Consider the following 12,500-nt stretch of genomic DNA (forward strand, 5'->3'; position numbering starts at 1 on the left):
TCAAGAGGTCAAAACTGAGGAGGGGTGTTAGTGCTTCAGGAGGACCCTAGGCTACATTCTACATCCTAGGCTAGGTGTTCCAACACGGACAAACAATATAGTTTTGCCTGATCGTTATCTCTGTTGACAGTTCCCTAAGGTCTGATAAAGTCAATCCTGATGTTGTGAAGTAGACAGTCGTCCTCATGCACATTTTTTGACTTCAGATATTCTTTCTTCCTTTCTTGGGGTAGCATGTTACTCTTGTGTGACTGATATACCTAGTTATTAGGCTACATATTTTACATTAGGCTACATATTCTACATATTTAACAAATTTACAGTGGCCTATAGCCTACATCTTTGCATCCCGAGAGAACAAACAAGATGTGATTTTAGATCTGTAGCACAGAATATCCTCTCCCTCTCTGGCCCTCTACGGAGGTAGGCTATCTGCATTTGAGCATGGCCTGCAAGTTGTCAGTTAACCTGCTGGTAAATTAAGATGGTTAATCATTTATTGTGCAAATGTTTAATCTGCGGTAATTTTCAACGTCACTGCAGACGGCCTGGCTTGGCCCAGGCCTATATTTAGTTTAGATCAATGCAGTGCCACATCTTAGGCCTGAGCAGCAATGCATTTAAATCAGTTTGACTCATTCAGAGTGACTGATAAGATGTTGTTGTTTTTTTAAGCAAATAATATTGTAAAAACAAAAGCTTAAAATAGATGTATTTAGGCACACATACACTCATGTAACACAAGTCACCATCCCAAGCATAAAACCTTGACAGAATGGATTTCAGAGCAATCACCTGGAATAGCATTAAGGTTAAGCAGGCTGCCTTAATGCTAATAGCACTATAGGCTGCATCACTCCAGTGGGCCATAGCCTGGCTCATATGCCCAAACATTAAGGCAAAAATATGGTTGTGTATCACACTGGAATTTTTTATTGCATACTGTTGCATATTGTTTATCTTTCATCGTCTGAGTTTCAAAGTCTAGTTGGTTACATGAGAAACAGCTTTTATCCCAGAGATATCATAGCACTTAACAATGCAAAAAACTGACCTTTATTGTCTCTCTGTTGTGTTATATGTCTTGTGTTTTTATAGTGTAAATATGTAAATATGTAGATATGTTCAATCTATATTTGTATTGTTTTTGTGTCTGAGAGCTGCTACCTTAATTCCGTTGTACTTGTGCATTGACACATAAATACATTCTATTCTATTCTATTATGTTGAATTAGCTTTAAGGACATTTTTGTTAGAACATGTTGATGTCTAATGCTTTACCTCAATGAGAGAAAGAGAGAGAGAGAGAGATAGAATGAGAGAGAGAGAGAGCGAGAGAGAGAGAGAGAGAGAGAGAGAGAGAGAGAGAGAGAGAGAGAGAGAGAGAGAGAGAGAGAGAGAGAGAGAGAGAGAAATGTGTGTGTGCCCCTGTGAGGCAAACAGTCAGTTGTGAGTAAAATGTATTTCGTAATTCATTTCAATGCAGCTATTTCACTTATTTGGACTACAAGTTCCATGGGGCATGGCCAAACATGAATGGGCTTCTGCGCAGCCGTCGTCCAATCCAAACTCACGTCGTCTACGTCACTGACCTCAGAAAAACATTTTTTCCTTCGGCATTCACTGACTGACGGCGCCATATTGAAGGACACAATTCTTTTTCTATAACGCGTAAAACCACGAATCTGCCAAAATGCTGTATTTAGAGGACTACCTCGAAAGTAAGTATGTTGTTTTTTCCGTGCATTGATGCCGTCATTGGTGCAATCCATGATCTAGATTGACTTAATTAGCGTGAGCTCGCGCTCAGGCTACCTGCTAGCTGTGCTAGCCAGTGATTTGGCTTTTTCTTCTCCCTGGCAGTGATCGAGCAGCTACCCATGGACCTCCGCGACAGGTTTACGGAAATGAGAGAGATGGACCTCCAAGTACAGAGTAGGCATCACTACAACGTGACCACATCCCAACACAATCATTTGAAATATTGCCCGAACTACCATACTGATTTGATTGCAAGTGGTACAATAAGCTTGTGACAACCATGTTGAATTAATAAATGATATATATCGATAAATTAAGGAGGCGTTAACTTTAGCTTGCTATACTGTTCCGTACATGATCCCGTAACAACAACATTAGATCCATGTGTTCCATTGACAGAGGTTGCCACTCAACTTATCAGAAACTTTCGTCAGTGTTCATTAGATGATCTATGGCTGCAACATTTAAAGATTAAGCCCATTGTTACAGGATTGCCCTCTTCAACTTGAGCATCGGGTGTGTAAACCTACATTTCAAATCTGACGCACATTTAACATTAACGAACCCTGCCGAGACAGTTTGCTAACTATTTGTTGCAGGTTGATGTTAATTTAACCCCAGGCATTTACTCCGATACCCCGTGCTGGGTGTTAGTTTATAATTCCAAGTTACTTCTAGCTTCTGACATGCTCAAACATAATTGTTTGACTTGCACACTGTAACAGTTAGTATAATCACACTTGGCAAGCCATTCCGGACGACTTTGGGACCCATATTGTATTAGCGTATACATTTTGTGTCCATAGCTGACAAGTGAGCTAAACGTTAGCTTTGGGAACAATCTGAGACAATCAATACAGACATGGAAAATATTTCTTGACCTATCCGAATATGATTTAAAAGGCATGGATCATGCCAGGGTATCCAAGGTCCTAGCTAATTGTGTACATTTCTGTTAGACGCTATGGACCAGTTGGAACAACGCGTCAATGAGTTCTTCATCAACGCTAAAAAGAATAAACCCGAATGGAGGGAAGAACAGATGGAGGTGATCAAAAAGGTAACCAGGGCAGCGAACCACTAATGGGTGTGTGGTTATAGTTATGTTTGTTGGTTGTGTCCTTTAAACCCGCTGAAGTCACTGGATTGAAGTTCGGTGGGTTAAGAAAATGCAATAGCTATTTATCCAACTGTCCGTTGAGTCTAGTACTACTGCCATTCTTGGGATGTTCATGAGCATAAGTTACCTAAGACGTAAATGCAAGGCTTCTGCTGCAAGCCAGGAGCTGCAGATGTATTTTGTTATAGTTATACATGTATCTTTATGTTTGATAGGGTTTTATGGTATAACATCGCATTAGATCACTTTTGATGATTGTGGTCTGTGGCTTGCATAGATATTTAAACTTTCAGCAGTGTCAATCATGGACATCATGTCGGGATTGTTGATGTCACTCATAAGCAGTGTAATCCATGTAGTTGCCTGCCCACACGTGCAGAAATAAAGTATACAGATGGAATGAGCAACCCACATAATGTTGTTTGTGTTCGTTCTTTGAAATGATTGTTTGTTGACTTTGGTTTCAGGACTATTTCAAGGCACTCGAGGATGCTGATGAGAAAGTCCAGTTGGCCAATCAGATATATGATCTGGTGAGTGTCATTTTATGGTTTAGACTTTCATGTTATTCCCAGGTTAACCATAAGATACTAATTGGTGGCATAATTTTCTGTTGTGACATCATTTCTGAAGAAGGATTACTGTGTTATTTTTATCCCGCCGTAGAGTGTGTTAAATTGAAACTCCTCTATAGCAGTGCATTGGAATCGAGCTGTTGATGTAATTTCTGGAGAGACCACTAGATGGCAGTGAAACACTGTCAGATATATGGAACTGATGCTCTGCTGTGATACACCAAAGGCTTTAGAGGCAAAATAATTATGGCCCTTTGCTTTATTGGAGGTATCAATAAGTAATGAACTTGTGTTGGAAAGCTCTTAGTGTCATTGTGGCCTTTGTGTTTGTGTGAACCATCACTAAGACGATCTGTCGGGCCTGGGAATTTGTTGCGGTCGGGCCTGGGAATTTGAGACCCCTGGTCTAGATGATGTGGTCTTTATGTTCTGATGGTCCCTTGCCTGCATTAGATACAGACAAGATGACATGGTTGTTGTGCACAGGCTGTCCATTGCCTATGTGAGATCTAGACTAGATGACCTTTTTAACAGATACCACGTGGATGGCATTGTGTTCTTTGTGCACAGGTGGACCGTCATCTGCGTAAACTGGACCAGGAGTTGGCCAAGTTCAAGATGGAACTGGAGGCAGACAACGCTGGAATCACTGAGATTCTGGAGCGACGTGAGTCCCATCTTCTAGTTGCCCCCCTCACACCTGAAAGTACATCCCATCATTGTTATAGAAATAGAATAGAATAGAATAGAAAAGCCTTTATTGTCATTGTATTTACATACAACGAAATTTGGAGTGCTTCTCCTGTTGGTGCAACGAGGGACAACATATAGCACAATAACAACATAGAGACCTGTCTGAGAAGGCTACCCTTCTTCTATGCTATTTAGTTTATGTAATGGACATGTGATGTCATCAGCTACCCTTCTTGTATGTCATTTAGTTTATGTAATGGATATGTGATGTCATCAGCTACCCTTCTTGTATGTCATTTAGTTTATGTAATGGACATGTGATGGCATTGTCATGTAGTCCTAGTATTCAGCCTTGTCCTTTTATATACTGATTTAGCAACACAGGTGTGTGTGTGTGTGTGTGTGTGTGTGCTGCCTGTGTGCTGCCTGTGTGCTGCCTGTGTGCTGCCTGTGTGCTGCCTGTGTGCGAGCGTCCCTTTCCTTGACGATGTAAAGCATATGCCCATAATACTAGGCTGTAGTTGCCATGGCAGCGGAGTGTTGTAACAATGACTCCTCCTCTGTTCACAGGATCTCTGGAGATGGACAGCCCCTCTCAGCCTGTCAATAATCACCACGTCCACTCACACACCACCGTGGAGAGTAAGCACCACCTCTTCCTGTTCCTCTGTTTCTTTTGTCTTTGTATGCCAAGCCTGTTTTAACCCCCATTTCATATACATTGGAACTGAGACAGTCTGTTTCCATGGGCTGTCAGGCTAGATAAAACCATATCCAGGCTGGTAGTGCTGCACATTCAATGTGTTTTTAGATTGTGGTCAGAGACAGTTTTTAGAACATATGTATGTGACGACAAACTTAAAAACATTTGTTGTGTAAAGGTCCGCAGACAAAGATTCAGAATGTGGGACTTACTGTTTGTGTGTGTGTGTGTGTGTGTGTGTGTGTGTGTGTACGGGTGTCTGCCTGTCTGCCTGTCTGTCTGTCTGCCTGTCTGTCTGTCTGTCTGTCTGTGTGTCAGAGCGTAAGTACAGTACGCCGGCCCACCACACAACGGAACACGTGCCAGAGAAGAAGTTCAAATCTGAGGCCCTCCTGTCCACACTCACGTCTGACGCCTCTAAGGAGAACACTCCGGGTACACCCTCACACACCCTCACACACCCTCACACACCCTCACACACACACACACACACACACACACACACACACACACACACACACAAACTATAGTATTATGTATGTGTGGAATCTGTGGATCATATTTATTAATTTCCCCCTACACACATACCACTTGACTCCTCCATGGTGAACACTCTCTATCTCTCACACACAAATTTGTCATATTTATCATTGTCCCCCTACCCGTACATATATCACATGCCTTCTCTCTCTCTCTCACACACACACACACACACACACACACACACACACATTCCTTCTCACTCCTGCACACACATACACACGTAGATAGTCTTACTCGCTCACACATACGACACCAAATTCATCACCTTTATTAATGTACCCTCCTCTTCTCTCCCAGGTTGCCGTGCCAACAGCGTCTCCTCGTCCTCCTCCAACAGCGTGTACAGCGTTAACTCCTCTCAGCCCCTCAGCTCCTACAACCTCACCTCCCTCCCAGCAGGCCCTGGGGCGGGGGCGGGGGCCGGGGCCATCACCATGGCAGCCGCCCAGGCCGTGCAGGCCACCGCACAGGTCAGCTCCGCTCCGCCGCAAAGCCTTCATCCCCTCCGAGGGAGAGGAGGAGAGAGGGGATAGTTTAAGGGATGTTAATGTTTTGACTAAAGAAGGTTTGAGGAGTTGGGTTTTTAGAAGGTTTTATGTTTTGTGTTGTTTTGTATGTCGATGCATTTAAGTGGGCCTTCTAAATTAGTGTGTGTTTGTGTGTGTGTGTGTGTGTGTGTGTGTGTGTGTGTGTGTGTGTGTCTGTGTCTCTCTCTCTCTCCAGATGAAGGAGGGCAGGCGGACGTCCAGTCTGAAGGCGAGCTACGAGGCCATCAAGAACAACGACTTCCAGCTGGGCCGAGACTTCACGGTGGGCCGCGGCGACTCGTACTCGTCCTCCGCCCTCGCCTCCACGCTCACACAGAACCTCACGCCCAGCAACAGCTCTGAGTCGCGCGGCACTGGCCGCAAGACCAAGTAAGAACGCACGCTCTTGCTCTCCGCATCAGTTACAAACCATGCTGTTACTTCCTTTTGTATCACTGTGTGAAGGTCACAGACTGATCTGTGCACACACTCTGATGCTGGATGACTTGAAAGTGTGTAAACTGAAGATACAATGAAGAGCTGAGAGAGGATTCATTTATATAAATATATACAGTACCAGTCAAAAGTTTTGACACACCTTTGGTTTTTTGGAGAGGTGTTTTATTTACTTTTGTTATTTTCTATATTGTGGCTTAATACTGAAAACATTTTAACTCCGAAAGAACACATATGGAATGATGAACGAAACATAAAAAGTGTTTTCAACCATCTAGAAAATAATAAAAGTAAAGAAGAAACTTCTCACAAAATGAGAAAGTGAGTCCAAACTGGTACTGTATACATATGTTTTTTCATGTTGTTCTACCCCAACTTGGTTACTGCATGGAATCATGAAATGTATATCTCCCCCTCCACTCTCTCTTTCACACACACAGGTGCTCACACACACACTTGCTCTCTCTCACACACTTGCTCTCTCTCACACACACACACACACACACTCTCTTATGTTTCCTGCCTAAAGTTAAGAGTGTGTAAAAATGCAGGGGAACAGCTGCCGTGTTTGTCACCATTCTTGACGGCAGTCATCAATCGTGTGTGTGTGTGTGTGTGTGTGTGTGTGTGTGTGTGTGTGTGTGTGTGTGTGTGTGTGTGTGTGTGTGTGTGTGTGTGTGTGTGTGTGTGTGTGTGTGTGTGTGTGTGTGTGTGTGTGTGTGTGTGTGAGAAAGCGGTGTGGGTAAATGTCAGAAAAAGTGTGTCTGTGTTTTGTCTTCAACATTTCAACACTTCTTCTCTCTTTCTCTCCTCCCTATCACACCCTCTCTTTCTCTTTTTCACCCTCCTCTTCTTGCACTCTCTCCTTCCCACCCACTCCCTATTTACTTTCTTTCGTTCCTTCTCCTGATCCTTTTCATCATCCGTTTCTTTACCTATTTCCTTCCCCACCTTGTCTCTCTCACTCTTTTCCCCCTGTCCTCCATCCCCCTCTCTTCTTCTTTTTCTTTATTACATGCTCATCTCTGCATGAACATGAATGGGAGTTCCACACGCAAAGTTGGAATAATAAAAGGATATTAATTAAAGTAAAATAGAAAAGTCAGTATAATTGTCAGAAATAAAAGTGTAGTGCAAGCGGGTGTCTAATGAGTGTACATATGTCTAATCAAACAAACATAAACAACGCGTCGAGGAGAGGGAGCCTCCTGCACACTGCGCAAATGGCCTTCTTATTGTGGAGCTCATCAAGCCCTCATGCAGACTCTGCTACCCAGCTGTGGAAAGAGAGAGCACTGATAGCAGGGGGCGGGGCAGACCAGGCTGGGTCGTGACATCTCCCACTCTATCACTCACTCTCTCCCTCCCTCCCCCACAGAGGCAACAACAAGTCTTCCAACCACCAGTCCTCTTCGTCCTCCTCCTCCTCCTCGCTGTCGTCGTGCTCGTCCTCCTCGGCTCTGGCCCATGAGCTGGTGCAGCAGGCCTCCGCCCTCCCTGAGGCCGACGCCAACAGCCAGGTGGACTGGACCTACGACCCCAACGAACCCCGATACTGCATTTGCAACCAGGTGTGTGTGTGTGTGTGTGTCTGTGTGTTGACCTTTAATCCCCAATACTGCATCTGCAAGTATGTATGTGCAAGTGGATCTACGACCTGTGACCGTGGCAAGCCCAGTTAGCGCCAGGTTGGGTTATGTGACATGCCAGAAAAATCTCATCCCGTATTCTGGCTGTTTGGACACTGCAGCAATAAATGTTTGGCTTGGAGCTACATGACGAGAGATGACCTACTCTCAGATATTGCTAGTGTGGTACTGAGTAATGAGTACTGTCCTTAGGAATAGTTCTCAGTGAAACAGATGAAGAAAGTACCTGTTGGAGGGGCTATGTTGTAGTTCTCAATACTTACCACTAGAGGGTAGTCAAATGAAGAATATAAGAGGTGCTGGGTCTCTGAATAATCAGAATCAGGTTTTATTGGCCAAGTAAGTTTGCACAAACAAGGAAATTGACTTTGTACAGTGGCTCTCAGTGTGCTTACACATATTGCACAAAATATACATTTACATTATATAAACATATATAATACTGGTTACAGAATAAAAAATACTTGCAAAAGACAAATACCAAGTCAGAGAGAGAGAGATGGTGAAGGAAAAGAGACACCCCCTAGTTGGTACAATTTACCCCAAATGGAAGAAGATGAGGCTGGGAGCTTGGAGGATATTGTTCGGAGGCTGTTTGCCTGAAGTAATTGTCTGCTGGAGACATGTGAATAACAACTATTTCTGACCCGGAGACCATTTTGTTTCATTCCTGAAATTAAGTTGTAATAGATTGTGGTAAGAACATGTATTCTTAGAAGGCTTTTGAATTAGTTGTGTGTATCTGTGTCTAATATCAAATCAGTTGTTTGTGTGTCTGTGTCTGTTTTTAAACTGGTGTGTTTGTTTCGCAGGTGTCATATGGTGAAATGGTGGGCTGTGATAACCCAGACGTAAGGACACTCTTCTTTAAACCATCACACTGCTGTCAGTTCCTGTGTTATGCTAAAGGCACTTGACTAACCGCACTCCCTCTGTCTTTCACTCTCTCTCTCTTTCTTTCCGTAGTGTCCTATTGAGTGGTTCCACTACGGCTGTGTTGGATTGACTGAAGCCCCCAAGGGCAAATGGTACTGCCCCCAGTGCACCGCCGCGTTGAAGAGGAGGGGCAGCAGGCATAAATGAGCCCCGCAGTGTGCCTCCAGAAATGCCCCAGGGGACCCCCAACTACCCCTCTCCTTACACCTCCTTGCCCTCCAGTCCTGACTGAACTGTCCATCTCAGCCCTGCAGAGGCTGTTCATGCTCTTCCCCACCCTGTGTGTGTGTGTGTGTGTGTGTGTGTGTGTGTGTGTGTGTGTGTGTGTGTGTGTGTGTGAAATATATCATTGTATCTGCAATGTGAATTTTCCGTGTGTGTAAGACAAGACATCCGTATATCTGCCTGTGTTCTTGTGTGTGTGTGTGTGTGTGTGTGTGTGTGTGTGTGTGTGTGTGTGTGACAGGTGGGTGGGGACAGCCATGCATGGTCACACACTCAGACATTCCCTCAAGCTGCCACCTGCGATGGGGGATTGCAACCCCTGAGCATGGTGCAGTGGGACACGCCTCCTCTGATCCATGTTCACAGAGAAGAGAAGCCCCCGCCAAACAACACCCTCACAACCCATGTCACACACACACACACACACACACACACACACACACACGGGCCACTGTCTCCAGACAAGAAGGCTGGAACAACCTCTGTCCCAACACACATACACACACACACACACACACACAGGGGCCACTGTCTCCAGACAAGATGGATGGAACAACCTCTGTCCCAACACACACACACACACAGGTCACTGCGCACAGAGAAGATGGCCTGGCCAGAGAAGTGCCCACCAGAGCGCAGCTATGTGACCCTGATCTGGCCCACATACTCACCTAATACAGCCCTGATCTGGCCCCACGTACACACCGATCAGGGACCAGAACTGTTCCGCAGTTGGGGCTTATCGTGGAGGGGGGGGGGGGGGGGGTTGTGTATTCAAAGTAACATGGTCTAGTGACTAACCCAGAGACATTAACTCTGAGTAAGTGGTGAACCTCCCAGAAGAAGGCTTGGGCTTTGTTTGGCTTGGAGAAGGAAGCACCTTTAGCCTCTTCTAGTAGGTCACCACTTACTGAGTGACCTTCTCTGGGTGAGTCACTAACGCACCTACTTGGCACACCAGCTGGTCAGAAAATGATGTGAGAAACTTCAGAATGCCACTTAAAAAGTGTTAAATGTTAATTGCTGGTTGAACGTTTTTTTTTATTGTTTTTTTAAAGGTGGTCTGGTGGTTACTGGTAAAAGTGGCGTGTTCGTTAGATTATGTTTTGACCAAAGCTTCACCTGTACGGTGTGAGCTCTTAAGACAGAGAAAAAAAAAAGCAACAAAAAAAAAACACCTGTATAGAACAAAGTGATTATTGAGGTATGTGTGTTTATACGCAAGTGCGTGTGAGTGTGCGAGAGCATGTCGAGTGGACGTGCTGACGGAAGTGTCAGTGTATGTCTTTGCTAGCCCGTTCTGCACTGAAATCGTAAATGAACGTTTCCAGAGATGTGGGAAGAAAAAAAAAACAATAAAACTTTTTTTTGGTACTTCTGTTGTTTTTCTTTTGTTATAACTTGGTTACGGTGGTTGATGTGTACACATCCTATCTTTAAATATCAATTGGACTGGGGCCATTTAAGACTAACCAACTTTTTAGAAAAATGTGATGTTATACTCCTATGTATGTGTGAAACTGATAGTATGTTTAAACCAACTGCAAACTGATGTCATTTGCTAGTCCTATTCATTAGAGTGTAGAATAAGCCAGACACGCTGCCTGAACTAATGAAACCCCCATTGATTGATGGTGGTTATCATCCTTGGCCTAATAGCCTGACATCCTAAACTGACAAGTGAGTGACTCCACGAAAACCATCTGTTGATTCGTTCGTTCCTGTCACGCACTGACGTGCAGCCATTACTGTTCCCAGTGGTGGATTGTCGTCCCACAAATAGCCATGGGTGCTTCTGTTCTTTCAGCCCTTGGAACAGGGCGGCATATCTGCCCCCCCCCCCCACCGAGGAGGCATGTGTGCGAATTTAGACTGCTCCGCGAGGCACTTGGAATGTAAATAGGCTACGTTTTCTGGCTATAAAAGGGTTCGGCAAAGTCCTTCGCCTCTTCCCCCCAGTTCGCTCTTTTCAAAACTCCCGTGAAGTAGCCTAGGAGCGAATGAAACCCTCCCCCTGGGGTCATTAATTTCGGGGAGCAGTAGCGCTCTGTATGCGGGTGTAATCCAGCGGTCCGCGCCGAGAGGAAGTGACTATTTACTTTCTACACCCAGAATAACGTAAACCAGGTGGACCTCAGATCTAACGGGACAGGCGTTCTGTGTGTCTATGGCTAGCCTTCTCAGGACAGAATGGCTGAGGTCTTAGTATGAATTGGATGCTTATTTCTTGGTTTTCTTCTTTCGTACAGATTTTGGAGTAGCAGAAAGTTTTCTGACAGCGCACTAAGGAGGCGTAGGATACACAGGCATGCGGTTCCGCTGCACGGAGTGTTTTTAATCAGCCGAGGGGCACTCTTCTTGATGAGGGCAAGAAGGAAACTTTTCCTTACACTGAAATTCTGATAACCACCATAGTTCAGCCGACAAGAGTTTCTCTTTTTGGACTGGTTTCAAAAGCTCTCTCTCTTTTAAGAAGTTTTCAATTCTAAGTCTCAAATGCAACTATCGCGAAGCGAACGACAGACGATGGTGGCATTTCACATTTTATCCCTGCTGTTTCCAGAGTGAAATGCTCTATGTCCTTTAAACCTCCGAGGATACCTGAAGAGCGTGTTTGCTGTTCATTTCTCATAGGAGCGCAACGGCGATTTGTGCCAGTGTGATGCGGCTGCCAAATAAACATCAACAATGGTATTCCCCGTGTCCTCGGTCAAGAGGCATTCTCTAGAAGCGGGGATGCTTTTCCGGCGGACCTGTACCCTCCGTCGTAGATATTGCACGGCTCCTTTGCTGCTCATAGGCATAGCAGTATGTCTTCTTTACCAAATGCTAATGGTCGATCGGAATGGATTTAAATCCGACAGCCCGGCTACCCACGATAGGAACGAGTCAGTGATGACTTTCTTGGACCACAGACATCTTCTGAAAGACCCGGAGAGGCTTGTGTCAGCACTTGAAGCATTTCAGGTGGACAAAGTCGTAAGTATCTGACATTATCATATTATTGTGTTTCACAAGCTACTTATTAAGTCTACATCTAATTACACAGAAAGTTATGGAGAGATGACCGCAATGGTTTTTCTCTTTTACTTTGTTTCCATCCTCTCCAGCACTGGCATAACAGTCTCTTGGGACTGTTTTATAATTAGGCAATCGTTTGTTTTTATGACAGATAAAGGAAATGACTCTTCCTTTAACGTAAGCCTACAGGGTGGATTTTACTAAAGAGTTCATTAAGAGTTTAGCGTTTGCTCAGCTCCAAATTATGAGAGGAGGATATGAGTTCACTTAATGAAATTTTGCTCTTCACTT

At 44.5% G+C, this 12,500-nt stretch overlaps 2 protein-coding genes across 3 annotated transcripts in view; both read left to right on the forward strand.

The window, feature by feature from the left end:
• Positions 1 to 1,617: 1,617 nt before the first annotated feature.
• Positions 1,618 to 10,562, forward strand: ing3 (inhibitor of growth family, member 3). Its single transcript, XM_080851218.1, has 12 exons — positions 1,618 to 1,721; positions 1,864 to 1,935; positions 2,721 to 2,821; positions 3,349 to 3,414; positions 4,027 to 4,123; positions 4,720 to 4,791; positions 5,171 to 5,287; positions 5,693 to 5,865; positions 6,119 to 6,312; positions 7,757 to 7,949; positions 8,840 to 8,878; positions 8,994 to 10,562. The coding sequence occupies exons 1-12, from the start codon at positions 1,694 to 1,696 to the stop codon at positions 9,108 to 9,110; spliced, it is 1,269 nt and encodes a 422-aa protein (XP_080707344.1). The 5' UTR covers positions 1,618 to 1,693; the 3' UTR covers positions 9,111 to 10,562.
• A 693-nt stretch (positions 10,563 to 11,255) lies between these two features.
• cped1 (cadherin-like and PC-esterase domain containing 1) overlaps positions 11,256 to 12,500 on the forward strand; it is a 99,622-nt gene continuing 98,377 nt past the window's right edge. For both annotated transcript variants that reach the window (XM_080851003.1, XM_080851004.1), the window contains exon 1: positions 11,256 to 12,167. In XM_080851003.1, coding sequence (XP_080707129.1) covers positions 11,877 to 12,167 — 291 coding nt within the window. In that variant the 5' untranslated portion in view covers positions 11,256 to 11,876. The remainder of the gene's footprint in view (positions 12,168 to 12,500) is intronic.

This window comes from Sprattus sprattus (assembly GCF_963457725.1).
Source record: "Sprattus sprattus genome assembly, chromosome: 14".
Classification (NCBI taxonomy): domain Eukaryota; kingdom Metazoa; phylum Chordata; class Actinopteri; order Clupeiformes; family Clupeidae; genus Sprattus; species Sprattus sprattus.

Excerpts from the sequence above, each read along its gene's own strand:
- ing3 (XM_080851218.1), top strand. The coding sequence starts at position 1,694 with ATGCTGTATTTAGAGGACTACCTCGAAA. Across the intron at positions 4,124-4,719 it reads CACTGAGATTCTGGAGCGAC|GATCTCTGGAGATGGACAGC; the intron begins GTGAGTCCCATC and ends CTCTGTTCACAG. Across the intron at positions 5,288-5,692 it reads CTCTAAGGAGAACACTCCGG|GTTGCCGTGCCAACAGCGTC; the intron begins GTACACCCTCAC and ends CTTCTCTCCCAG.